General features: G+C 37.6%; 3 protein-coding genes and 1 long non-coding RNA gene across 4 annotated transcripts; 1 reads left to right on the top strand and 3 right to left on the bottom strand.

Annotated features, from left to right (window-relative positions):
- Window positions 1–41: 41 nt before the first annotated feature.
- LOC132145051 (uncharacterized) lies at window positions 42–1,151 on the top strand. The gene is made up of 2 exons (XR_009434426.1): window positions 42–90; window positions 725–1,151. It is a non-coding gene; the product is annotated as an uncharacterized LOC132145051 (long non-coding RNA).
- Window positions 1,152–3,391: 2,240 nt separating this feature from the next.
- On the bottom strand, window positions 3,392–5,506 carry LOC132145048 (keratin, type I cytoskeletal 13-like). Its single transcript, XM_059555760.1, has 7 exons — window positions 5,022–5,506; window positions 4,763–4,845; window positions 4,520–4,676; window positions 4,273–4,434; window positions 4,042–4,167; window positions 3,741–3,961; window positions 3,392–3,572 (listed from the first exon to the last, which is right to left on the bottom strand). Exons 1-7 carry the CDS (start codon window positions 5,439–5,441, stop codon window positions 3,440–3,442), a joined length of 1,302 nt encoding a protein of 433 aa, XP_059411743.1. The 5' UTR covers window positions 5,442–5,506; the 3' UTR covers window positions 3,392–3,439.
- Window positions 5,507–13,351: 7,845 nt separating this feature from the next.
- On the bottom strand, window positions 13,352–15,314 carry LOC132145047 (keratin, type I cytoskeletal 13-like). The gene is made up of 7 exons (XM_059555759.1): window positions 14,954–15,314; window positions 14,668–14,750; window positions 14,417–14,573; window positions 14,170–14,331; window positions 13,950–14,075; window positions 13,649–13,869; window positions 13,352–13,538 (listed from the first exon to the last, which is right to left on the bottom strand). The coding sequence occupies exons 1-7, from the start codon at window positions 15,287–15,289 to the stop codon at window positions 13,421–13,423; spliced, it is 1,203 nt and encodes a 400-aa protein (XP_059411742.1). The 5' UTR covers window positions 15,290–15,314; the 3' UTR covers window positions 13,352–13,420.
- Window positions 15,315–18,033: 2,719 nt separating this feature from the next.
- Window positions 18,034–20,169, bottom strand: LOC132145045 (keratin, type I cytoskeletal 13-like). The gene is made up of 7 exons (XM_059555757.1): window positions 19,657–20,169; window positions 19,379–19,461; window positions 19,136–19,292; window positions 18,900–19,061; window positions 18,683–18,808; window positions 18,378–18,598; window positions 18,034–18,287 (listed from the first exon to the last, which is right to left on the bottom strand). The coding sequence occupies exons 1-7, from the start codon at window positions 20,152–20,154 to the stop codon at window positions 18,146–18,148; spliced, it is 1,389 nt and encodes a 462-aa protein (XP_059411740.1). The 5' UTR covers window positions 20,155–20,169; the 3' UTR covers window positions 18,034–18,145.
- Between the last annotated feature and the right edge of the window lie 5,101 nt (window positions 20,170–25,270).

Raw genomic sequence — 25,270 nt, 5'->3', positions numbered from 1 at the left:
GTTTGTGTAACCGCCGCGATATGTTGAGGGAAGAAACAAACACGTTTGGATGATTACATGAGACATTATGTGCTGCAGACGACGAATCAAGTAAGTATAGCCTATCTTCATATACATTTTCTTAATTTAGTCTTGCCATTAATGTGGCTTTCATCCTAACGCAGTTCTTGCTATATGAACTCAGGAGGTTGAATTAATCGCATAATTTATCCCTGACTGCATTATGATAATTGGAATGTGATCGCGCATGTGTGGACTAAAGAAATTGGAGCTACTGAACAAAATTCAGAGATCTGATGTTGTAATATTTAATGTACATAATCGATATTATAACCACCAGCAATATTCAATATATCAGCCACCTCTAGAAATATTGCTGTTTTTTCTTTTTCTTTTTGCATTTAAAGAGCGAGATGTTCCATTACTGCTTGTGTTTGTGATGTAATATGTTTCTATCTGGAGTTATTAATTTTTGCAGGATCAGTACAGTTTTGTTTCTGGAGATACAATGTAGAGACACATACCAGTACTGAAGAGGTGATGTTAGAAGTTTTTAATGAATTGTTGACCAGTCAGCTCACCCTGATCACACAAGACAAGCTAAAAGTGCTATATTAAGTCAGTATCCCTATGGATTTGAACTGCTTTGAATCTTTTCCATTTGCAAGTAATATATTCCCTTCTGTGCATTTACAGACCCCCCTCTAATCAACATATTTTACAGGTAACAAACCAAAGGATGAGGACAGTAGTTTTTCTGTGCCAGCCGTGGTTCATACAGAAACATCCTTTGTGAAGATGTGTGAGAGAAGCTTACAAGGCAAGATTTAGTTTTTTTTATAAAAGAAAAAAAGGGATATTTATATATTTTTGGTAATTGGAAGAGTTATGTTTTATTCCCTGTAAAGTAGGAATAATGAATTTTGTAAAAATGTAATCTATTTTTAAAGCCCAGTGTCAATGAAGATGGTGTGATCAGTGGAATTCTGCTGTTTATGGGAAATCTGAAGGAGCATCTCCCAGTATTCTTCCACCATGTTGCCCTGATGATTGAGGTAATGTTAATTCAGCTCTTAGGTAATGCAGATGTGGTCAAAAGTTTACACACACCTTGCAGAATATACTGCTTCATCAGAGTAGTAAATGTATTTTTTTGAGTTATTCTACCTCTCTACCCTCTTACTGCTTAAATTATTAACATTTTACTGATACTGCAATGTGTATATAAACTTTAGACTGCAACTTTGTTTATTGCTTTCACTCAACTGAACCAATTATAATGGCTGGAAATGTTTTATAACAATTGTTCTTCTTTCCTCAAGGAAACTTTTTGGACTTTCCTGCCTCTTTGGATCATTTTCCCGTTCACACAGACTGGAGAGATGATCTGCAGCTTCATGATGTGTGAAGTTTAGTGCCGATGGAGAGCTTCTGGGACATTGACAGACAGCCCATCCCATCAAGTTCATTTGGAGTTTTTTTTTAATTAATTTATTTATTTAGTGAAACTTGCATTCACTAATGCTGTAGTAAGATTTTAGAAGAAAACTTTCAGTCCTGTTTAATGTTGGTGCTAGTAAAGGTTTAGTCTAAGCCAGGATCATAGTTCAAAAAGGACATTTAAGTCATTTTATTTGACATGCCTTAGAAAAAACATTACTGGTGTGCATCTTGAGACAAAACAAAGGCACTGGTATTTTTAGAGATCAGTCAGTGCAAGTTTCTATCAGTTGAAACAGCTCAGAATTACATTTTAGTCTTGGGCTGGTCTTAATCCTTGTCTGTGAAACCAGGGGGTACAAGTAACCCACTTTGATAATGTTTTACAATAAGGTCTTATTTGTTGTACATGGATAGATAATTTTCTTTCTTTCTTTTGTATTAAATGAGTGTCGTTAGTGTGTTAGTAATCCTATATGTTATGGCGACAAAATGACTCCACAAGTATAGTGATACCAGTAAATTTTGACCTTGTGGACATTTTTAGGTCCCCGATGAGGAAACCGGTTTACACATCTTGTTTTCTGTGATGGTGAAATTAACATTGTTCTCCAGACTCTGTATAGTGTTGGGTTTTTCTTGTGCATCAGCAAAAAGCATTTTTGTGTATTTGTTTTAGAGATTGATTTGTCAATAAATGTAGAGAGTTTACCATTTAGTGTTTTTGCTTTGATTGTAACTAGGTTATTAAGAGGTTATTATTATTATTTAATATACTCAATTTCAACTTCATTGCCAGAGATATATGACATTGAAGTATATTTTAGTTCACATTAATTGCTTATTCAGAAATACATATTTACCATATTTCAAAACACATATAAAATATACTTAAGTCCCACTTAATTGGTTCAAAAATATCACTCAAAAGTTAAACTAATTGCAATTAATGTAATTTTAAATTGTAATATTTTTGAAATTAATTACAAATAATATGCATTTATGTGGTCAAAAACATTACATTTAATTCACACTTAAGTATATTGTTAACTGACATTAAAGTGTATTTTAGTTCACATTAATTGCAAGTCAGTACATTAATAGTACACTTTAAGCACGTTTTAAAGACACTAAAAGCAATTCGGAACATATAATTGTACATATAAAGATGTACTAAAAAGTGCCACTTAAGTCCCACTTAAGTTGTTCAAACAAATCACTCAAAAGTTCAACTTATTGCATTTAATATAACTTTAAAATGTGATACATTTGAAATTAATTACAAATACAATGTACTTAAGCGGCGAAAATAACATATTTAATTTGCATTTATGTGTGTTCTTTTAAAGTATATTATTTCCGCAATAAGCACACTTTATAAAAGTATACTTAAGTGCACTTCTTTTTCACAAGGGCTAATTAAAGTCATAATATTTCCAAAATGTTTAACTTACTGTACTTTGAATCAAATTTGTGTATGGGCTAATTGTACATTGTGACATTCCCAATCAGCCTACTTCAATGTTTTCTTGCTGTAATATTTAATACTTAAGTACTGATGGGGGTGTCATGTCCTAGCACTTAAATATTCTCTTTGTAACATCTTAGTTCTCCACATTTTCTTAAAGCTTTAAAAACTATAGAACTTGTTATTCCAGTGGATTAGTTTTGTTTGACGTGTGATATGTCTCAAATCCCAAGATGTCATCATCTTTCAGTAGAAATCACCAGCTGTCTGCTAGAGTAGCTACTCTTTAACCTTTCAAGTCAACTTGGGAACAGCGATGGAATTTGGCTTTTTAGATAGCTGTCATTCTTTTTTTTTTTTTACCACAACTACGCTAATACTAGCAGATCTACTTTTTCCCCCATTTAAAATCTTTTGCATACATTTTTACATTGTGCCATAAAATATGACAACAAAACGTAAGTAAGACAGGCACTAGAAATGCATAGTTTGTGCACAGTCAGTGCAGTTTATTGATTTCATCACTATGAGTTAGGATGTTTTTGACATAGTCTCGCTTTTAGACTGGGCGGATGAGCTGACCACTTTGCCATCCACCACCTCTTCCACAATGGTTACCACTTTGCGTGTAGTCGAGGATGAGCTTGAGCTTGAGGTTGAGACACTGCAGAGGTACAAACAAGTAATATTACACTACAGAAATACCAGACAGGTATCCACATCTCACTTTAATTTTGTTTATTATAATAAACCACCACTGCTCGTTCAAAAACAGTGACACTACTGTCTAAATGTTATTATTCACAGATTTTGTATTGTAGTTGTGTCTCACCTTATAGCCTCTCCATCCAGAAGTCTCCTGTACTCTGCAATCTCCATCTCCAGTTTGGTCTTGATGTCCAGAAGGATGCTGTACTCTTGCCCTTGGCGCTCGAGATCGGCACGAAGCTGCATCAGCTGCTCTTCTAGGCTGGTCACCTGGAACTGGTAGCTAGACAACATGGCACTGTAGCGGGCCTGTGTGTCTGCCAAATTGCCTTCCAGCGACGCTTTCTGTTGGGGAAAGCTTAGTTATTCTGTGTTCTATGCAGTATGATGACCAAAATGAACAAGATTCATCTCTGCCTGCTTACCATGCTGAGTTGGGACTGTAGCTCGATTTGAAGACTCTGGAGTGTGCGTTTAACCTCCGTGATTTCAGATCGGGATATTTGAAGGGTTTCTGTGGTCACGGTAACTTCCTTGGTAAGTTCTTCACTCTATGAGAGACAGCAAAGCAGTCAGATCTTTTGTTGATTTTCATTAAAACATTGCCCTTTAAAAATAAATAAATAAATAAATAAAATAAAAAAATTTGACGTTACCTTAGAATGGAACCAGGCCTCAAGTTCTTTGCGGTTCTTGGCAGCAACTGCCTCGTATTGCTCACGGATTTCAGCCATGATCTTGGTCAGGTCTTCCTGTGGTGCTGCATCTACCTCTACGTTGACTTGTCCACTCATCTGGGAGCGTACTGCCAAGAGTTCCTAAAGATCCAGTGAAAACAACTGAGCATTTGCCTCACAAACATTTCAAGAGGAATTACTGAGTGTGAACCCACCACCAACTTACCTCCTCATGGTTCTTTTTGAGGAAGATCAGTTCTTCTTTTAGACCCTCAATCTGCATCTCCAGATCAGATCTGGTCATTGTCAGCTCATCCAGCACCCTCCTCAGGCCAGCAATGTCTGCCTCTACAGACTGCCTCATGCTCAGCTCATTCTCATATCTCCACAAAAAAAGAAACTCATTTAAATGTTTTATACTTTTTGCAGTTGTTGAAAATGCTGTTTGTTTATGTTGCGGGTTACTTACTTGACCCTGAAGTCATCTGCAGCCAGCTTGGCATTGTCAATGCTCAAGTAGATGCCTCCATTCACACCAGTGGCATGCTGAATCTTCAGGGGCACAGATTGAAAAAAAAAAAAAAGATTCAAATTTAATTCCTGAGACATCCAGTATTTTTCACATTCTCTGAATTAGGAACCATGGGATATATAGAATTGGTTAATTATTGTCTAAAGGAAGTTTAATGATTGACTTTACTATCATGTTTAATAGGTTAGTCAGGTACCTTGGTCTGGAGGTCACTGATAGTAGCGTAGTAGGCGCTGTAGTCTCGAGCAGCAGGAGTGGCCTTGCTCTCCAGGAACTGGCGAATCTTCAGCTCAAGATCAGCATTGGCCTTCTCGAGGGAGCGCACCTTCTCCAGGTAGGACGCCAGACGGTCGTTGAGGTTTTGCATGGTGGCTTTCTCATTTGCAGTCACATCAACAGCATCAGACAGATTGAAGCCAGCGCCAGCACCGAAACCAGAACCACCACCAGCAGAGAAGGAACGAGAAGCAGAGGAACTGGAGATACGGACCCCGGTTCCTCCTGCTCCTCCATAGACACTACCAGCACGCATGGCTGTGACACGACCAGCTCCTCCACCAAATTGGGAAGAACTTCCTGAAGACATGTAGGTGCGGGTGGAAAAAGAAGAAGTCATTCTGAAGAAGGCTTGTTGTCGTCCTCAACTCTGGCTGGAGAATGAGAGAGCGGATGAGTGAGAAGAAGATGACCCCTGTCCCTTTTATGTGGACAAAACTGGGAGGGACCAGATGGATTGCCTAAGGGGGTGGGCCATAAAGCCCTTGCCCCATTCCCTAAGGCAGCAGGTGTGACTGAAGACAGGTCTGTATGGTATGTTAGCATTTTAGAGTTTCACTTAAATTCCTCCATAATTCTTTACATTTTGCCCTAAGCATGAAGCCATTGATTGACAGAGATGTATTTTATGAGCAAACAATTTTGTTTAATTAACTAATTTCTTTCTACTTTAAATAAACTTTGAATGTTTGAATTAGGAATGCATGGTATATTGGCCATAATATCCTATCAGTCTAGTAAGTAAAAATGGAATAATATATTTTATTTAATACATTTAGTAAACCAGCTGAACTGGAATATGCATAGTTGGTCTTTCTTTTGTTAAACACAAATAAAATTAAATGGTTACTTAAAGCCTACAAGATATATTTTTTTTGTACTACACCACATACATTTTTATTATTCTTTTGTTAAATTCTTTACTCTACATAGGTGTCTATCATTTCTTTACTCCAGTCGTTCATAATAGACCAATTTTAAATTTGGGGGTTAAAAAAAGTTTTATTTTTTCCTGAACTGAAAAGCAGTTTTCCACTACACATGTTAGCTGCTGACACATAAAGCTTGTACAAATGTGGATGTCCAAAGTGAGTATTTTTTGTATGTATAATAATATAAATGACCAATTCTTTCCATTAATGAAAAATCCATTACCTAGTTTACATGTTTTTTTATTAATTCTTTTTTTTTTTTTTTTTAGCAGATTGTGAATTTAAACAATGCAATTGTTGCCTAATGATACTGTTGCATCAAAAGGAGCTATATTAAACATCAAGCGATTAAAAGCAAGTTTAGCTGGTCTGAAGTGGGTTTCAGGTGATCTGCTAATGATAATCAGGATTATTGCAAATAGAATGTTGTATTCTTGTGTGTAACCAAGTTGTGTTGTTCAACTTTTAAATATTTTGAGTTTGGAGTGAATGTTATACTGAAGAGCTTAACACAGTGAATAATTATATCAGTGTTTCACTCTAAAAAAATAAATGAATTTAATATAGAAATTATTTGTAGTTAGAAGTAATTCTTGTGTGATGATTTTTAGATTTTTGTTGTTTGTTGTTGGCGGCTGTACTGCGTTTGAGCTCCGTCACTATATTCTTTTCATTGACTATTTTTAACTCAAAAATCAATTTTATACATCATCGTTTCCGTTTATATAACGTGTGAATATATCCTCTATTGTATTCTACAACAAAAACAATCAGAGCGCCTCGCTATCACTAGTTTTATTTTGATCTCCCGGGTCCGCTATTAGCTTTTAGCCCGTTAGCATCAGCGGCGTGGTTGCAGCTAACTGCGCTTACATTGCTAATACTCTATTCACACACATTACCACTGCTGTACTCACTGTTACTTGCTTTAATGGCAGATGAATGTCTCCACTCTGTGCAGCTCGAGCTCGAGGCCGTGGGAAAGCAGATTCGCGACCTGGAGGTGAGGCAGGCCCAGCTGAGAGAGCGGAGAGCCGCGCTGGAATCATCCCGGGCTGACGCTCACAAGTCCGGGGTAAGTATACAGCGATCTGCTAACAGTCCCACCACGTCTACTCCGTGTGTTTCTCTGCACAGGCCCGGTGCACCCAGGACGCGATCTTCCCAGATGTCCTTCACTGCGACGCCGGGACACCATGGACCCTGTGTGCATCCACAGCGGAGGACGCGAGCCGGGTCCCGGGCGACGACTTCTCCCCCTCCTGCCTTCGACATCTCCATCCGGAACCGCTTCGCTCCCCTCTGCGAGACAGGACACGACGCTGTGATCATCGGAGACTCCATCGTCCGACACGTAAGTGCTACGTTAGCCGAAGGTAAAGTGCACACTCACTGTTTGCCTGGTGCTCGTGTTCTCGATGTTTCTGCGCAGATACCCGCGATCGTGAAGGCCGACGAGAGCCCCAGAGCGGTCGTGCTTCACGCCGGGGTTAGCAGCCTGATCGAGACGGTTCGCAGCACGACGCCCGCGGCGACGATCGTCGTGTCAGGACCACTGCCCACGTATCGACGAGGACACGAAAGGTTCAGTAGACTTTTTGCTTTAAATGAATGGTTGTTGTCATGGTGTAAAGAACAGAAACTGCTATTTGTTAATAACTGGAATCTTTTATGGGAGCGTCTTAGGCTGTTTCGCGCTGATGGATTACACCCCAGCAGAATCGGAGCGGAGCTGCTCTCTGACAACATCTCCAGGACACTTCGCTCCATGTGACTAGTAAGACAATTCTCTAATAACTATTATGATGAGTTTTGTTCCACCCGCTTAAATGATAAAAGTACGTGCGCTGTAAAAACTATTAAGACTGTGTCTGTTCCCCGAATAGTGAGGTCAAAATATAATGTAGGATCTAGAAAAAATCTTATCGTAATTAAACCAGAAAAATGTAAAGTAAATGAACAAAAACAATTTTTAAAGTTTGGGCTCATAAATATTAGATCACTCACACCCAAAGCAGTTATTGTAAATGAAATGATCACAGAAAATAGTTTTGATGTACTCTGCTTGACTGAAACCTGGCTAAAACCGAATGATTATTTTGGTCTAAATGAGTCTACTCCACCAAACTACTGTTATAAGCATGAGCCCCGTCAGACTGGTCGTGGCGGAGGTGTTGCAACAATATATAGTGATATTCTCAATGTTACCCAGAAAACAGGATACAGGTTTAACTCTTTTGAAATACTTCTGCTAAATGTTACACTGTCAGACATGCAAAAGAAGTCTAATGTATCTCTTGCTCTGGCTACTGTGTATAGACCACCAGGGCCGTATACAGAATTCCTGAAAGAATTTGCAGATTTCCTCTCAGACCTTCTAGTTACAGTTGATAAGGCGCTAATCATGGGAGATTTTAATATTCACGTTGATAATGCAAATGATACATTAGGACTTGCGTTTACTGACCTAATAAACTCTTTTGGAGTCAAGCAAAATGTCACCGGGCCCACTCATCGTTTTAATCATACACTAGATCTAATTATATCGCATGGAATCGATCTTACTGCTATAGATATTGTACCCCAAAGTGATGATATTACAGACCATTTCCTTGTGTCGTGCATGCTGCGTATAACTGATATTAACTATATGTCTCAGCGTTACCGTCTGGGCAGAACTATTGTTCCAACCACCAAAGACAGATTCGCAAATAACCTGCCTGATCTATCTCAACTGCTATTTGTACCCAAAAATACACATGAATTAGACGAAATTACTGACAACATGGGCACTATTTTCTCTAATACATTAGAAGCTGTTGCCCCCATCAAATTGAAAAAGGTTAGAGAAAAACGTACTGTGCCATGGTATAACAGTAATACTCACTCTCTCAAGAAAGTAACTCGTAGTCTTGAACGCAAATGGAGAAAAACTAACTTGGAAGTTTTTAAAATTGCATGGAAAAACAGTATGTCCAGCTATAGACAGGCTCTAAAAACTGCTAGGGCAGAGCATATCCACAAACTCATTGAAAATAACCAAAACAATCCAAGGTTTTTATTTAGCACAGTGGCTAAATTAACAAATTACCAGACGCCACCTGATTCAAATATTCCACCAACGTTAAATAGTAATGACTTTATGAATTTCTTCACTGATAAAATAGATAACATTAGAAATACAATAGCGAATGTAGATTCTACAGCGTCTAACACTTCAGTTTCATCCATTGCACCCAAAGATAAACTGCAGTGCTTTACAAATATAGGACAGGAAGAGCTATATAAACTTATCACTGTATCTAAACCAACAACATGTTTATTAGATCCTGTACCCACTAAATTACTAAAAGAGCTGTTACCTGTAGCCGAAGAACCGCTTCTCAACTCGTCGTTATCTTTAGGTCACGTCCCAAAACCATTCAAGCTGGCGGTTATCAAGCCTCTTATTAAGAAACCAAAACTAGATCCTAGTGTACTGGTAAATTATAGGCCTATTTCAAATCTTCCATTTATGTCTAAAATATTAGAAAAAGTTGTGTCTGCTCAATTGAGCACCTTCCTGCATAAAAATGATCTGTATGAAGAATTTCAGTCAGGTTTCAGGCCCCACCATAGCACAGAAACTGCACTTGTTAAAATTACAAATGACCTGCTTCTTGCGTCAGATCAAGGCTGCATCTCATTTCTAGTCTTACTTGATCTTAGTGCTGCGTTCGACACCATAGATCATGACATACTCCTAGATCGATTACAAAACTATACAGGTATTCAAGGGCAGGCTCTAAGATGGTTTAGATCCTACCTGTCCGATCGCTACCATTTTGTTTACTTAAATGGGGTGTCATCTCATTTATCATCAGTAAAATATGGAGTGCCACAAGGATCCGTCCTAGGTCCCCTTCTATTTTCAATATACATGTTGCCCCTTGGTAATATTATTAGAAAATACGGAATTAGCTTCCACTGTTATGCTGATGATACTCAGCTATATATCTCAACGAGACCAGATGAAACTTCCCAATTATCTAAGCTAACAGAGTGTGTTAAAAATGTAAAAGATTGGATGACAAATAATTTTCTCCAATTAAATTCGGATAAGACAGAGATATTAATTATTGGACCAAAAAACACTACACAGAATCTTGTAGATTACAATCTGCAACTAGACGGATGTACTGTTACTTCCTCTACAGTCAGAAATCTGGGTGTTATATTGGACAGCAATTTGTCTTTTGAAAATCATATTTCCAATGTTACAAAAACTGCATTCTTCCATCTTAGAAACATTGCCAAGCTACGAAACATGTTATCTGTTTCTGATGCAGAAAAGCTGGTTCATGCATTCATGACCTCTAGAATGGACTAATGTAATGCACTTCTAGGTGGTTGTCCTGCTTCGTCAATAAACAAGCTACAGGTAGTCCAAAATGCAGCAGCTAGAGTCCTTACCAGGTCAAGAAAATATGATCATATTACCCCAATTTTACAGTCTCTGCACTGGCTACCTATTAAGTTCCGTATCAGTTACAAATTATCATTACTTACCTATAAGGCCCTAAATGGTTTAGCTCCTGCGTACCTAACTAGCCTTCTACCACGCTACAACCCATCACGCTCCCTAAGGTCACAAAAAGCTGGACTTTTGGTAGTTCCTAGGATAGCAAAGTCCACTAAAGGAGGTAGAGCTTTCTCACATTTGGCTCCCAAACTCTGGAATAGCCTTCCTGATAATGTTCGGGGTTCAGACACACTCTCTCTGTTTAAATCTAGATTAAAAACGCATCTCTTTCGCCAAGCATTCGAATAATGTATCTCTTAAATTGTGAGTGTAGTTGTATCTGCATTTTTATTCTTTAGCTTGGGTTAAACTAATTTTACTTCAGTTTCAGCAGCTATGCTAATGATGTCTCTATTTTGTTTCTATGTTCTATGTTTTCTATGTCTAGGATTTACACAAGCTCCAGTCTGGATCCAGAACACCTGAGAAGAGATGATGCTGACCCTCAGAGGACCCCAGATGACGCTAACCTTGAATCAACAAACAGAACTAACAAATATTGCTACATGTGTGACTGCATCATATAATTACTATTAATTAATAATATTGATAGTTCATCATCTAGCTGACTACGTCTTTGTAATGATAAAACCTTCATATTCATCCGGAAGAAGGAGGCGGGAACCGGCGGACAATCAAAAACATTTTAATAACAAAATAAACACAAAACAGCGCACCAGCCCCTCACGGACGACTGGTGCGCATAAAATAAAAACCACAACACAACACAACTAAAAGCCCAGGCCTGGTCCTCTCTCGTCCTTCACTGTCGTCGCTCCAGTTTTATATCCTTCCATCTCCTCCATGGGCCTCGAGACCGGTGGGACGAACAGGTGCAGTTCATCTCCAATCACTCCCCCGGCCTCGCTCCCATGTCCCTCGGCCCCGCCCCACTCGTCACAGTCTTGTATTATTATTTTTATTTTTCTAAAATCCTGTCAAACGTGCACAAACTACTAGCTACTACTAAATATTGTAGAAACATAATTTTCTGTAAAGTTGCTTTGTAACGATTTGTATTGTAAAAAGCGCTATACAAATAAACTTGAATTGAATTGAATTGAATTTTGCTTTCAGTTTTAACTAATTCTGACCCATATAACATTGAAGCTACAGGAGGCAATGTGCATAAACTTTGTTGGGTCCCTCCCGGTAAGTATGTGGTCATGCAACAAAATGTATTTTATGGCACAACACTTGCTGCAGGGGCAGTCGACCAGAGCAGTGTTTCTCAAACCTGTTTCTAGAGGCACATTGTTGAATCAGGTTTTTAATGAGGAAAAGTTTGAAAATAGGTATTGTTGGTGCTGGCCTAGAGCTAAAGGTTGTGTCTTTTGCTCAGGGCCACACAGGTGATGACCATTTAAGGTTTGATCCTGTAACCTTTACCAGGCTATGTCAGTTTAGTGGTATTGCTCACAAACCTTTGGTGCTTTTATAGGCAAACAGTTTTAAAAACACTTCATGCAAATGTTAATTTTCATTGTTTATTTTTTCCCCCATCCTGACCTTTGTCTGTTAATTGACAAATTTAATGTGGTGAGGATCAGAGAAATTTAGAAGTAAGAATAGTGCTGGGTAGTAACTGATTATATGTAATCTGGATTATGAAATCAGATTCCAAAAACTGAGTGCTCTGGATTATATTACATTTTAAAATGTTCATAATGAGATTACAATGACTATATGGATTACATGATTACATGCTATTCAAAAAATAGCAATTAATTATTTATCTTTTATTGATTCTCCTTAATAGTTTTTTTTCTCTTTTAAATTTTCCTATACAAAAATCTTATAGTGTGTCAGACCATTTAGCTTTTACTAAATTCACAAAATGCAATGTTAATGCCATGCAAGTAATTTTGCGATCCACGCTTCTGAATTTGGCCTTCAAGCAATTAGCCAATGCATTAAACAAATAATTATGCAAGTTACTAAACACTGGTGATGGATAGCTATGAAATGTCTTCATCATATCCAGCAACTTTTATTAAATATTTTAATTATTTAACAAGGCATTTGCCTGTTTACAGTTCTATGGTGTCAGTTAATAGTCACATTGGCAATGCAGGTAAAAAAATAAAATATGTCAGTTTTCAGGTGTATTGGTGTGTATTTTATTATTATTGTTTTATATATATAAATATATTTATCACTGAATTAATAATTAGCCTTTTTTATATACTCACAAACCCACTGCCATTCTTACATTAATTCCAGTTAGGGAAACCTGGTGTAATGTAATGTTTAATGCACTTGATATTAATATCAAATAATGGAGTATATTTAATTTCCCTTGGGTTTTTTATATCAGCATGATACATTTATTGTTACCAACTACAATTTGAGATAAGTCTCACTTCCTTTGAGACATTTGTCATCAAATTAATATGTTGAAAAGTTATATATATTATAAGAAACAACAGAGAAAAGAAAAGTGATGTCCATTAGAATAAACACTAATCTGATGATTGGGGCTTGCTCAAATTACTTATTAAAATATCCTAATAAAAAGTAATCCAATAAGTCAATGCCCTTCAGAACTACTGAAAACATTCATTAATTTTGAAAAACCGAAAACCATTAAATGCATCAGTGTAACCTTATTTTTTTCTTATTTTAATTGTTTATACCAGTATTTGCAAGACTATGCTAGCTAATTATTGGTTTTCATACAACATTTTATATTTGACAAAAAAAGGAGCTGATTTTATGCAAGGTGCGAACGACATCAAAACAAGACGTACACAGAAATTGCACAGTTAGACCACTTTATTGGCTTTTCATATCTGTTTTGTACAAAGATTTGGCTCAAAATTGGTTTTAAGACACGGTCTGACTTATAGACTGGGAGGATGAGCTGACCACTTTGCCTTTCACCACCTCTTCCACAATGGTTAACACTTGGCGTGTAGTTGTGGTTTTGCTCGTGACTGAGACACTGCAGAGGTAGAATACAAAGATTATTAAATAATGGCCACTTTTAAATGAGAAAGTGAATGTTTAATTTGCGTGCTGTTCTTAAAAGAGTTTTTTGTAGTTGTGTCTCACCTTATAGCCTCTCCATCCAGAAGTCTCCTGTAGTCTGCAATCTCCATCTCAAGTTTGGTCTTGATGTCCAGAAGGATGCTGTACTCTTGCCCTTGGCGCTCGAGATCGGCACGAAGCTGCATCAGCTGCTCTTCCAGGCTGGTCACCTGGAACTGGTAGCTAGACAACATGGCACTGTAGCGGGCCTGTGTGTCTGCCAAAGTGCCTTCCAGCGACGCTTTCTGTTGGGGAAAGCTTAGTTATTCTGTTTTTTATGCAGTATGATGACCAAAATGAACAAGATTCATCTCTGCCTGCTTACCATGCTGAGTTGGGACTGTAGCTCGATTTGAAGACTCTGGAGTGTGCGTTTAACCTCCGTGATTTCAGATCGGGATATTTGAAGGGTTTCTGTGCTTACAATGACTTCTTTGTTGAGGGCTTCGCTCTGTGAGAGACAATCCATCAGAAAACAGTAAGGTAAGTCTTTTGTATGCTTTGTTTACAATCTTGCAAATTTTACAGACTAATTCTCATTTTACCTTAGAATGAAACCAGGCCTCGAGTTCTTTGCGGTTCTTGGCAGCAACTGCCTCGTATTGCTCACGGATTTCAGCCATGATCTTGGTCAGGTCTTCCTGTGGTGCTGCATCTACCTCTACATTGACTTGTCCACTCATCTGGGAGCGTACTGCCAAGAGTTCCTAAAGATCCAGTGAAAACAACTGAGCATTTGCTTCATATATATTTAAAGAGGAATTACTGAGTGTGAACCCACCACCAACTTACCTCCTCATGGTTCTTTTTGAGGAAGATCAGCTCTTCTTTTAGACCCTCAATCTGCATCTCCAGATCAGATCTGGTCATTGTCAGCTCATCCAGCACCCTCCTCAGGCCAGCAATGTCTGCCTCTACAGACTGCCTCATGCTCAGCTCACTTTCATATCTGCACAAAAAAGTATCCATTGTATCCATTGTTTTAGATCCTTTATAATATATACGTATATATATATATATATATATATATATGGCAGACTTACTTGACCCTGAAGTCATCTGCAGCCAGCTTAGTATTGTCAATGCTCAAGTAGATGCCTCCGTTTACTCCAGTGGCATGCTGAATCTTCAGGGGCACAGATTGAAATGCATGAAGGTCCATTTTAGAATTCTCTTTTATGAGTACTTGAGAAATGCAATGTGTTTTATGCTGTTTGAATATATGTTATGCATAAGAAGAATGATGGTAAATTCACAATTGGTTAACTTTTGTCTAAAGGTAGTTTAAAGATTGACTTGACTAATATGTTCAATAGTTAAGTCAGGTACCTTGGTCTGGAGGTCACTGATAGTAGCGTAGTAGGCGCTGTAGTCTCGAGCAGCAGGAGTGGCCTTGCTCTTCAGGAACTGGCGAATCTTCAGCTCAATATCAGCATTGGCCTTCTCGAGGGAGCGCACCTTCTCCAGGTAGGACGCCAGACGGTCGTTGAGGTTTTGCATGGTGGCTTTCTCATTTGCAGTCACATCAACAGCATCAGACAGGTTGAAGCCAGCGCCAGCACCGAAACCAGAACCACCACCAGCAGAGAAGGAACGAGAGGAAGAGGAACTGGAGATACGGACCCCGGTTCCTCCTGCTCCTCCATAGACACTACCAGCACGCATGGCTGTGACACGACCAGCTCCTGAATGCCTTAGATGATGGAGAGTGAAACTATTCCCCCGTTCCCCGAGGCAGCAGACGTGGCTGTAGACAGATTTAAATGGTATGTTATCATTTACAGTTTCACAGAGGAAATAAATCAGGGGTTTATGTGAGTCTTAACTTTCTCATCCAATACTTTTCATTTCTGCAAAATATGTTATGTAAATATAACTTGCAGCTTAATAGTCATGTTAGTACTTCAATTGCATTGTAGGTGGATATTTGTATTTTTGTAATTTGTAAATTCTGACAAAAAAAAAGAAAAAATATCAAAATTGATGGATTGTTAGAATTTTTAAAAGCTGCCTACTCCAGAGCAGATCATTCATCAAGGTGGTATCTGTACATGTTGTAGCATGACAAGACAACTAACACTTTTCATGTGAAGTTCATTAGATTACAATGCGTGCCTCTAGTTTTTATCTCTGTTCTTTCACTCATATATTGCATTGATTAATTAACTTAAATGTAATCCGGTTTTATCCAATGAGAAAAGTAACATATTAAACTACTTACCCCTCAACCTATAAACCCACTGCGCAAATATCTCTGATGAACTTAATGACAGAAAAAAACAAGGAATAGTTAGGTCGTCAGGTTTAAAGTGAACAGGCAGGTAAAATAACACAGCATTTACATTAGGCAGAAATTCACTTGTGATTGTACCATAAATATCATAAACTTAATTTAGATACTTTAACTGTTGTGCATACTTTGACTGTTTTATTTTATTTTTTTAACAATGATGTTTTTTGCTGTAGATCCCCTTGTGAAAAAGAAGTGCACTTAAGCAGGGGTTTTCAAACTGAGGGTTGCGACCCACTTGCGGGTTGCAGAATGGGACGAGGTGGGTTGTACAAAGTCACTTCACTGCAGCTAAATATGCATTTCAATGACACACACTCACACAGTTCCTGGTTTAGTCTAAGCCTTGTCTGTGAAACCAGGCCATTAGTTCTCAAACCTTTACCAACATTAAACAGGACCAAAAGGTTTCTTCTAAAATCTTACCCCAGCATTAGTGAATGCAAGTTTGACTAAATTAAAGAAGAATAGGAAAGGAAAGAACTCCAAATAAACTTACGGGGAACTGCTGTTTGCAAGTTTTGCTTTCTATTGGCAGTAAACTTCAAATGTCAGGACACCATTTCTCTAGTGTACATGGAAATGTTTAAAAGAGGCAGGAAATTCAGAGAAAAAATCCCATAGAGGAAAGAAAAAACAAAAACAAAAGAACATATTTTATAAAACATATCCAGTCATTGTAAGTGGTTCAGTTGAGTGAAAGCAATAGACACAGTTGCGGTTCAAAGTTTATATACACATTGCAGTATTTGCAAAATGTTAATAATTTAAGCAATAAGAGGGTAGAGGTTGAAAATAGCAATTTCTGTTCTGATGAAACGGTTTATTCTGCAAAGTGTATGTAAACTTTTGACCACATCTGCATCACCTAAGAGATGAATTGCTTTAAAGGGATAGTTTCCCCAAACATGAACTTTTGTAAAAAAAAAAAAAAAAAAGATGTTTATCTGCTTACCCCAGGGCATCCAAGATGTAGGTGATTTTGTTTCTTCAGTAGAACACAAACCAAGATTTTTAACTCAAACCATTGCAGTCTATCACTCTTATAATGTAAGTGGATGGGAATCATGGCTAAAGCATACAAAAAAACAATACACTAACAAAACCAAATTAAACCCTGCAGCCTTTGACGATACTTTGATGTGTAAAGACAGTAAACTATTGGTCTGTGCAAGAAACTGAACAGTATTTATATTGTTTTTTGTTTTGTTTTGTTTTTTACTTCTGATTCATGCAAAGTAAGATTTCGACAATGAGTAGATCCTGACATTTGTTGTCTAACCCCAAGAGCTCAGAATGTCTAGAAATGCTGATCCCAATGCATTTGTATCATTATCAACATGGGTATTAAATTCTCCAACAATTCAGACTTTATCTGCAGCCAGAACTAGCTCAGATAGAAAATCAGCAAACTCTTTAATAAAGTCTGTATTGTGCCCTGGTGGCCTGTATACAGTAGCCAGTACAAACATAAAAGTGGATTTATCATTAACACCTGTTTCTCTGGTTAATGTTATATGAAGCACCATTACTTCAAACGAGTTATACTTGAAGCCTGTCCTCTGAGAAAAACTGAAAACATTCTTATAAATTGAAGTAACACCTCCCCCTTTAACGTTTGGATGCGGCTAATGTTTATAACAGTAATCTTGGGGGGTGGACTCTTTTAAAATAATGTAATCATCAGGTTTTAGCCAGGTTTCTGTCAAACAGAGCACATCTAGGTTATGATCAGTGATCATGTCATTTACAAAAAGTGCTTTCGTAGAAAGGGATCTGATATTTCAATAAGCCAAGCTTTATCATTGGTTTCTCTGTATTATATAAATTGTTTACTTGTTGAACATCAATTAAATTGTTACTCTTAAATTGGTTTGAATGTTTTTTGTATTTTCTAGTTCGGGTAACAGACACAGTCTCTCTAGTGTAATATCTAGCTGAAAGAGTCTCTATTTGCTGAGAATTAACTGATTTCTGTGACAAGAGGCGGTTATAGGAGACGGTCAGTTTAGCCAGTCTGTCTGCTTCTTGAACTGGGCCCTAGTTAGTCAAGTGCAAACTTCAAATAATTGATTAATATTAAAACATTTGAGAGCAAAATAAGACTCAAACACAAAAGCACATTAAAACCAGTTTATTGTTTTTTTTTAACACTCATATCAACCCACACTATTGGGTTGTTTCATCTCAAGAGTGGTTTCATCTCATACTGGTTGTTCTTTTTTGAAATCTCACTTGGTCTCAGTCACAGCCTGGGTGGAGGAGATCACTTTTCCGTCTTTCACCTCCTCTACAATGGTGACCACTTTGCGTGTAGTTGAGGTTGTGGATGAGGATGAGGATGAGGATGAGGATTTTGCAGTTTGGACACTTCTGAGGATGGGGGAAAACATAAAGTTATAGACAACTCAGAAACTTAATCTCACAAATCAGGACATAAATGCCTGAATGTTAATGTCTCACCCAGAAGCCTCCCCATCCAGCAGTCTCCTGTACTCCGCAATCTCCATCTCTAGTCTGGTCTTGATGTCCAGAAGCATCTGGTACTCTTGACTTTGACGATCCAGATCAGCACGAAGCTGCCCCAGCTGCTGCTCCAGGGCGGTTACCTGCATTTGATAACCGTTTAACATGTTGGAGTAGCGGGCCTGTGTGTCTGCCAAAGTGCCTTCCAACGACGCTTTCTGTTGAGAAGAAAATCATTATTCTAAATGCTGTGTGATGCATCAAAATATCAGTTTTCTAGATTGACCTGGTCACCTGCTTACCATACTGAGTTGTGACTGTAGCTCGATTTCAAGACCCTGGAGTGTGCGTTTAAGCTCTGTGATTTCTGATTTGGATGTTTGAAGGCTTTCTGTGTTTACTTCGACTTCTTTGTGGATGGCTTCACTCTGTGAGAGACAGTCCACAGGAAAGCGGTCAGATCAGTCAACTGGTTTTGATTTGGTTTCTTATGACAAACTGGGACTAACGTGATTTTACCTTAGACTGGAACCAGCCCTCGAGTTCTTTGCGGTTCTTGGCTGCAACTCCCTCGTATTGCTCACGGATTTCAGCCATGATCTTTGACAGGTCTTCCTGTGGTGCTGCATCTACCTCTACGTTGACTTGTCCACTCATCTGGGACCGTGCTGCCAAGAGTTCCTAAAGATGCAATAAAAACCACTGAGCATGTCCCTCATCAAGAAGAATGATGGGTTTGTTGAAGACCAATTTACCTCCTCGTGGTTCTTCTTGAGGAAGATCAGTTCTTCTTTTAGACCCTCAATCTGCATCTCCAGGTCGGATCTGGCCATTGTCAGCTCATCCAGCACCCTCCTCAGGCCAGCAATGTCTGCCTCTACAGACTGCCTCATGCTCAGCTCATTCTCATATCTGCACAGAAATCAAACTCTTAAGTAAACACTTAGGTTCATTTGAGATATGTAAAGTCAACTTTTCTCTTAATCATGTGGACTTACTTGACCCTGAAGTCATCTGCAGCCAACTTGGCATTGTCAATGCTGAGGTAGATGCCTCCATTTACACGTGTGGCATCCTGGATCTTCAGGAGACAAGAATGTAGACAAAATTAGATACCTCTTGGGATTTATTTGAGTTTAGTAATCTCTCATTTGTCCTAATTACATCCATCTCCATATGTTTATCTTTATATTTACAAAAGTCGAAGATTTAAACTGTTATCTTGCACAGAAATAACTTCTTTGTTCATTTCACTAAACTGCACAGTACTACATACTTTGTTCTGGAGGTCACTGATAGTAGCGTAGTAGGCGCTGTAGTCTCGAGCAGAGGGGGATGTCTTGCTCTCCAGGAACTGGCGAATCTTCAGCTCAAGATCAGCATTGGCCTTCTCGAGGGAGCGCACCTTCTCCAGGTAGGAGGCCAGACGGTCATTGAGGTTTTGCATGGTGGCTTTCTCGTTTGCAGACACATCAACAGCATCAGACAGGTTGAAGCCAGCGCCACCACCGAAACCAGAACCACCACCGCCACCAAAACCAGCACCAGATCCGAAACCAGCACCACCTCCAAAGCCACCACCTCCTCCAGCAGAGAAGGAACGAGAAGCAGAGGAGCTTGAGATACGTGTTCCATATCCTCCAGCTCCTCCGTGCATGCTGCCTGCATACATGCCAGATGTACGACCACCGGACATGGACAAGCGGGATCCTCCCATGGATCCTCCCATGGATCCTCCAGAGGACATTTGACTACGAGCGTATTGAACAGACATGATTGAAGAGGAGGCTTGCTGTTCTGTTCTCTGACTGGAGAGAGTGAGAAGTGAGGAACAGATGACCCCAAGTCCTTTTATTTGGATAAATGAGGGAGGGAACGATGGATGGGCGTAGTGGGTTTTCCAAGGAGGCGGAGTGAGAAACCACTGCCTCACTCTCTGAAGGCAAACACACACATTCACACAGCATTTAGCCAACTGTATGGTTTGAATATGTTTGGGATCAAAATCAGATTTGATGTAGTTGAATTTTATAAGTAGACATTTTGCCATAGTTAAGTCACTGATAAAATAGTATGAATACTTAGGTTTTTGATTTGCACAGCACTTTTCTTGGTCTGATCGATTTTTTTAAAGAAATTTGTGCTCTCAAATTTCTTGTGTTCTAGTAATATAGTAATAAGTGCTTTTGTGCTAAATAAATTTTATAGATCAAGATTCAAGTAGATTTATTAGCATGGTAAAAAAGTATCTTTACATTGCCAAAGCATAGAAACATTTTAAAGGACAGTTAACACAAATATACATGAGAATAGAGAATATATATATATATATATATATATATATATATATATACACTACATAAACCTAGTGTAAAGAATGATTTAATCCAAACATAATGCATATATATATATATATCAAAAAGCATATGTCCATCTTTAACATTATGTGCTGAAACACATATGATTTTAGCATTTGTACAAAGTATATCATGAGTATATGAAAAAAAGATATTTGTCTTTTTATTTTTTGAAAATCGCAAGATTAACACTTTGGAACTAAGGGGAAAACTGCTGCAAATACAAGAAGTAGAAATATGAGAGTTTTCTGCCCTCAGGGTGCCAATACCGAGACACACCCAAAAAAACAAGCTGCAGCAAAGCCACGGTTACTGTGTCAGTTATATAAACACAGGAATACAGAATAAAGCATTACATTCTTTTTTTTATATTATTTAAAAATATGGTTTATCATATATACATACAAGAATATAGAATAGAATGTTTAATATCTTGTTATTAAAAATACAATTTAACAGGTAAACATATAACTTACAAGCCTAAGCATTCAAAATCCTAGTTGTTTATTCGTCTCAAATGAGGCATTTTGTTTGGATTAAATCTTTCTTAACACTATGCTTATATTAAAGTATAACGAAAAGCCTTAGTGTTGTTGCCATGGCGACAAGAACAAAGTACAAAAACAAATAAATAGAAACCAGAACAAAAGAGGAACAACGTTTAGCACAGATGTTGAACTTTGATTGCCTGATATGAGACAAGAAAACTCTTTAATAATTAAGCTTAAGGTGATAGAAGGGAGTGTTGGATATGAAATGCCTGAGAGGAGCACGATGTTTGATATAAAACAACACTCGTCTAATTCAGCAGTTTTACAAACACATTTTGAGAGGTCTTGAAATGCATTAGGTGGTCTGCATGGCTTTCCTCTGCTTCACCCATTCTGGCTCACATTATTTCAGTTTATATTCCAGAAACCATGGTTTCATGCTTTGCTGCAGGGGTATTTATATTTTACATAGACTCACAACTTTAAACAAAGAAAGTGTTTGTGATCAAGGTTGTGTCAAGGTGTAACATCACTCGGATAGTAAGAATTCATATTTATGGCTATACGACTAAGTGTGAAATGTGTGTGAGGAGACTCACCTGGGAATACGATACGTATGAACTTATATTGAACTCGATAGTAAACAACAATTTTTAAGTTGTCAAAAAGGGTGGTCCTCTTCCACAAGCTCTAGGCCTTAAGAGTAAATAAAGTACAGGGAAGTGTCAGAGAAAAAGTCAAACATTTAATGATAATATTGTTTTATGGTAGCCTAGCACAATTTACACAACTCTAGCTTGACAAATAGAGGAGTGCAACATAAAAGTCTAACATCTGAACTGAGACAAATTAATGATGAAGTCTAAAGCTTGCTTCCTAGTAAGTGCTACATAGTAATTATGTGCAAAATTCAGTAATTTGTCATTCCTCTCTGAATTATTCAAAGCTAGTTATGTGCAGCTGTTAAATAGGGCTTGTCTCTTTGTAGTTGTTCTGTACAATTAAATATTTATGTAAGCATAAGTTATAATAATCATAATGCACAGGAGAAACACCTGTGCAATTCTATTCATTCAGTGTTGTGTTTGCAAATGATTGTGATGACTGTAATATATTACACTTTGTGAGTCATATATTTTGATTTAGTTCATGCAATAAAAATATTAAGAAACTTCTGTTGTATTAATTAAATAATCCAAATATGACTCACATAGTCAAACAACAAAGAAATTATTTTATAGTTTTGGTATCTCTGTGTGCAGCATTTGTTTTTCTTTTTTCCTCCGAACAAAAGCATGCATTTTAAATGCTTTTCAATGTGTCTTTCTTTGCCTTCTGTTTAGATTTTCATTGCAGCGCTATTGTGCAGAGCCTTTCAGTGGATGTGAGCCTTTATGAGCCTGAACCAGGTAAGCATTTGAGGACAAAGGGTGTGTCAGATCAATAAAGTGCAAGTTAAGTAACATCTAGAGACTAACAAAGCGACAGATTCCTTCAGTTTTCTCCCTCGAGGTTTGACAAGTATACACAAGTATGTGGGAGTCTGTGCTAGCAGTGCCCTCCGCCCTCCTGTCAATCTCTTTTAGTCCTTTTCAAAAAGCGATCTCGAGCAATTATTTTGTTCTTCTTATGATTGCAATTACATGATAATTTAGGTATAGTTTTATAAGACATATATGTTCCAACTATTTGGTCGAAAAGTGCTGATCTTTTCTTCAATAAGAATACATTATATTATTGCTGCTAGAATAAATATTACTTTATTTTTTATTTTTTTTACATTTAACATATTTTTACAATATTATTTTAGGTGCGGACATACAATGACATATACAAGAGACTTTCTAAGTCTCTGTGTGATTTATTAATAATATTATTATTAATATTTAGACATATTATGATTATACATGTGATTTATTAGACATGCAGATTTAATGACTCCGCATAAATCCAAAGACAAAATGATGTAAATATATATATATTTAATATATTTAAATATCATTTTTTTTGGAGCCAAAGTTGTGAATAAAACCAAAATTATAGGAGTAAATTTTTTGAGGAAATACCATTTTCAGTCTTTTTACTTCAGAGTTTTATGTTTACTTCAATACTTGCTATGTCTTTGCTAAATTTACTAGCAAATTCTAAGTGAAATTTGATTCTGCACATTTTTTTGTGTATGCATAGGAAGATCAAAGGTCAAAAGGTGATTTTAAAATGGTAAAAAAACTGTGGAATTTGTGATAAGCCACCTTAACTAAATATACATTTTCCTTACACATTCTATTCTAAACGTTTGCTTAAGTGGTATCTGTCTAGTATTTCAGTGTCTTATCTATGAGATACTGAAGACAGATTTCAGGAATGTACAAAGGCTTGTACATGCCTGTCATATAGTCATCTGCTTGTTCTCAACCAGCGAGCTTCTTCACTTTTCACCTGATCTTTCTGACCTCACTGGGAGTTTCAAAGAGTAGTTGTAGTTTATGTGGTTTTTAGAGATTTATGGCATTGCTTAATGGGAAAAAGTATGCTTGTCAAGAGGTTCATTAAACCTCATGCTTGCAAGAAACCACCATATAATTACCCAAAGAAGAGGTTTGGGTGTGTTGCATTAACAAAAGTGTGCCTTCAAATAACAGTAATCTAAAATGAGTCTTGCTCATGTAAAGTTAGAAAAAAAGTGGCAACACGTATTCAGATGTTTTCTATCTTTCCCCATGATGTCCGAGTTTAGGGGAAAAACACAGAATTGCTCGATTTATATTCCTGAGTTTAAAGAGCTTTTCATACGTAACCTATTATGTAAGTCTTAAAGCATTGAGAGTATGGGGCGTTTTGAACAGAGGTTTCAGTTTGCTTTAATTTTATTGGACCACCCAATCCCCACCCCACTCCACCCATTGAAGCTCACATTACTGCAGCGTACAGATCCAATGCAAGCTGCAGTTTAACCCTCACAAGGTGTTTTCTCCTCAAGAGTATTGATATTTTACATAGACTTTGTTACTATAAACAAGCAAACTGATAATGTCCAAGGTTGTGACCCTGTGCTGGTGTGCACACCAGGTTAAATTGTCATTCAGACCCAAATTACCTAGTTTATAATACAACAACAACAACCTTTATTTATAAAGCACATTTAACACAATAAAAATTGATCCAAAGTGCTGTACATAGTGCATAGCAGGACTATAAAAAAACAACAATCACAAATTTCCAAAAACTAAAGAATGAAAATGTGTTTTCAGAGTAGATTTAAAAATGTCCAATGAAGGAGCAGACCTCACATGATAAGGAAGAGCATTCCAAAGCTTGGGCCCAGCCACAGAAAAGGCCCGATCACCCTTTAATTTGTAACGACTTCGTGACACATTTAAAAGCAAGTGATTTGAAGATCTAAGTGACCTAGCAGGACAGTATGGCACAATGAGATCACAAATATACCTTGGTGCACAGCCAGACAATGCCTTGTAAACAAACATAAGGATCTTAAAATCAACTCGATATTTAATGGGAAGCCAGTGAAGTGATGTCAAAACAGGAGAAATATGATCCCTAGACCCAGTCAAAAGTCTTGCAGCAGCATTTTAAACAATTTGCAATCGAGATGGGAGGAAGATCACAATAAAGAGAGTTGCAATAATCTAATCGTGATGTTACAAAAGCATGAATTGCAACTTCTAGGTCTTTGCTTGAAAGAATATTCTTCAACTTTGCAATAGATCTTAAATGGAAAAAGCGTCCTCTAATAACCGCACTAATCTGTTTTTCAAAGAGTAGTGAAGAGTCAAAGATCACTCCAAGGTTTTTGATTTGTTTGCATACATTTGTTGAGAGAGGACCTAACTGTGCTTTCAGAGCAGGAGAGGAATCTGCCGGACAACCGAGAATTAAAACCTCTGTTTTATCCTCATTTAACTGCAAAAAATTATTCGTCATCCACCTCTTGATATCATCTACACATTCCAATAACACATCAAATGAAGCAGTGGTGTCAAGCCTTACTGGAAGGTAAAGCTGAGAATCATCTGCATAACAG

This window comes from Carassius carassius, chromosome 8 (assembly GCF_963082965.1).
Source record: "Carassius carassius chromosome 8, fCarCar2.1, whole genome shotgun sequence".
Taxonomy (NCBI): Eukaryota; Metazoa; Chordata; class Actinopteri; order Cypriniformes; family Cyprinidae; genus Carassius; species Carassius carassius.
The sequence above is the reverse complement of the archived record's forward strand: the minus strand, read 5'-3'. Positions and strand labels throughout refer to the sequence as shown.

Bases quoted from the DNA above. Each gene is read 5' to 3' on its own strand.
- LOC132145048 (XM_059555760.1), bottom strand. From the start codon at position 5,441: ATGACTTCTTCTTTTTCCACCCGCACCTACATGTCTTCAGGAAGTTCT. The intron at 4,677-4,762 runs GTAAGTAACCCG...TTTTTTGTGGAG, and splicing joins GCAGATGACTTCAGGGTCAA to ATATGAGAATGAGCTGAGCA. The intron at 3,962-4,041 runs GTAAGCAGGCAG...TTTCCCCAACAG, and splicing joins TACAGTCCCAACTCAGCATG to AAAGCGTCGCTGGAAGGCAA.
- LOC132145047 (XM_059555759.1), bottom strand. From the start codon at position 15,289: ATGCGTGCTGGTAGTGTCTATGGAGGAGCAGGAGGAACCGGGGTCCGT. The intron at 14,751-14,953 runs GTACCTGACTTA...GTGCCCCTGAAG, and splicing joins TCAGTGACCTCCAGACCAAG to ATTCAGCATGCCACTGGAGT. The intron at 14,332-14,416 runs GTAAGTTGGTGG...CTGGATCTTTAG, and splicing joins TCAAAAAGAACCATGAGGAG to GAACTCTTGGCAGTACGCTC.
- LOC132145045 (XM_059555757.1), bottom strand. From the start codon at position 20,154: ATGTCTGTTCAATACGCTCGTAGTCAAATGTCCTCTGGAGGATCCATG. The intron at 19,062-19,135 runs GTAAATTGGTCT...TTGCATCTTTAG, and splicing joins TCAAGAAGAACCACGAGGAG to GAACTCTTGGCAGCACGGTC. The intron at 18,809-18,899 runs GTAAAATCACGT...TGTCTCTCACAG, and splicing joins AGGGCTGGTTCCAGTCTAAG to AGTGAAGCCATCCACAAAGA.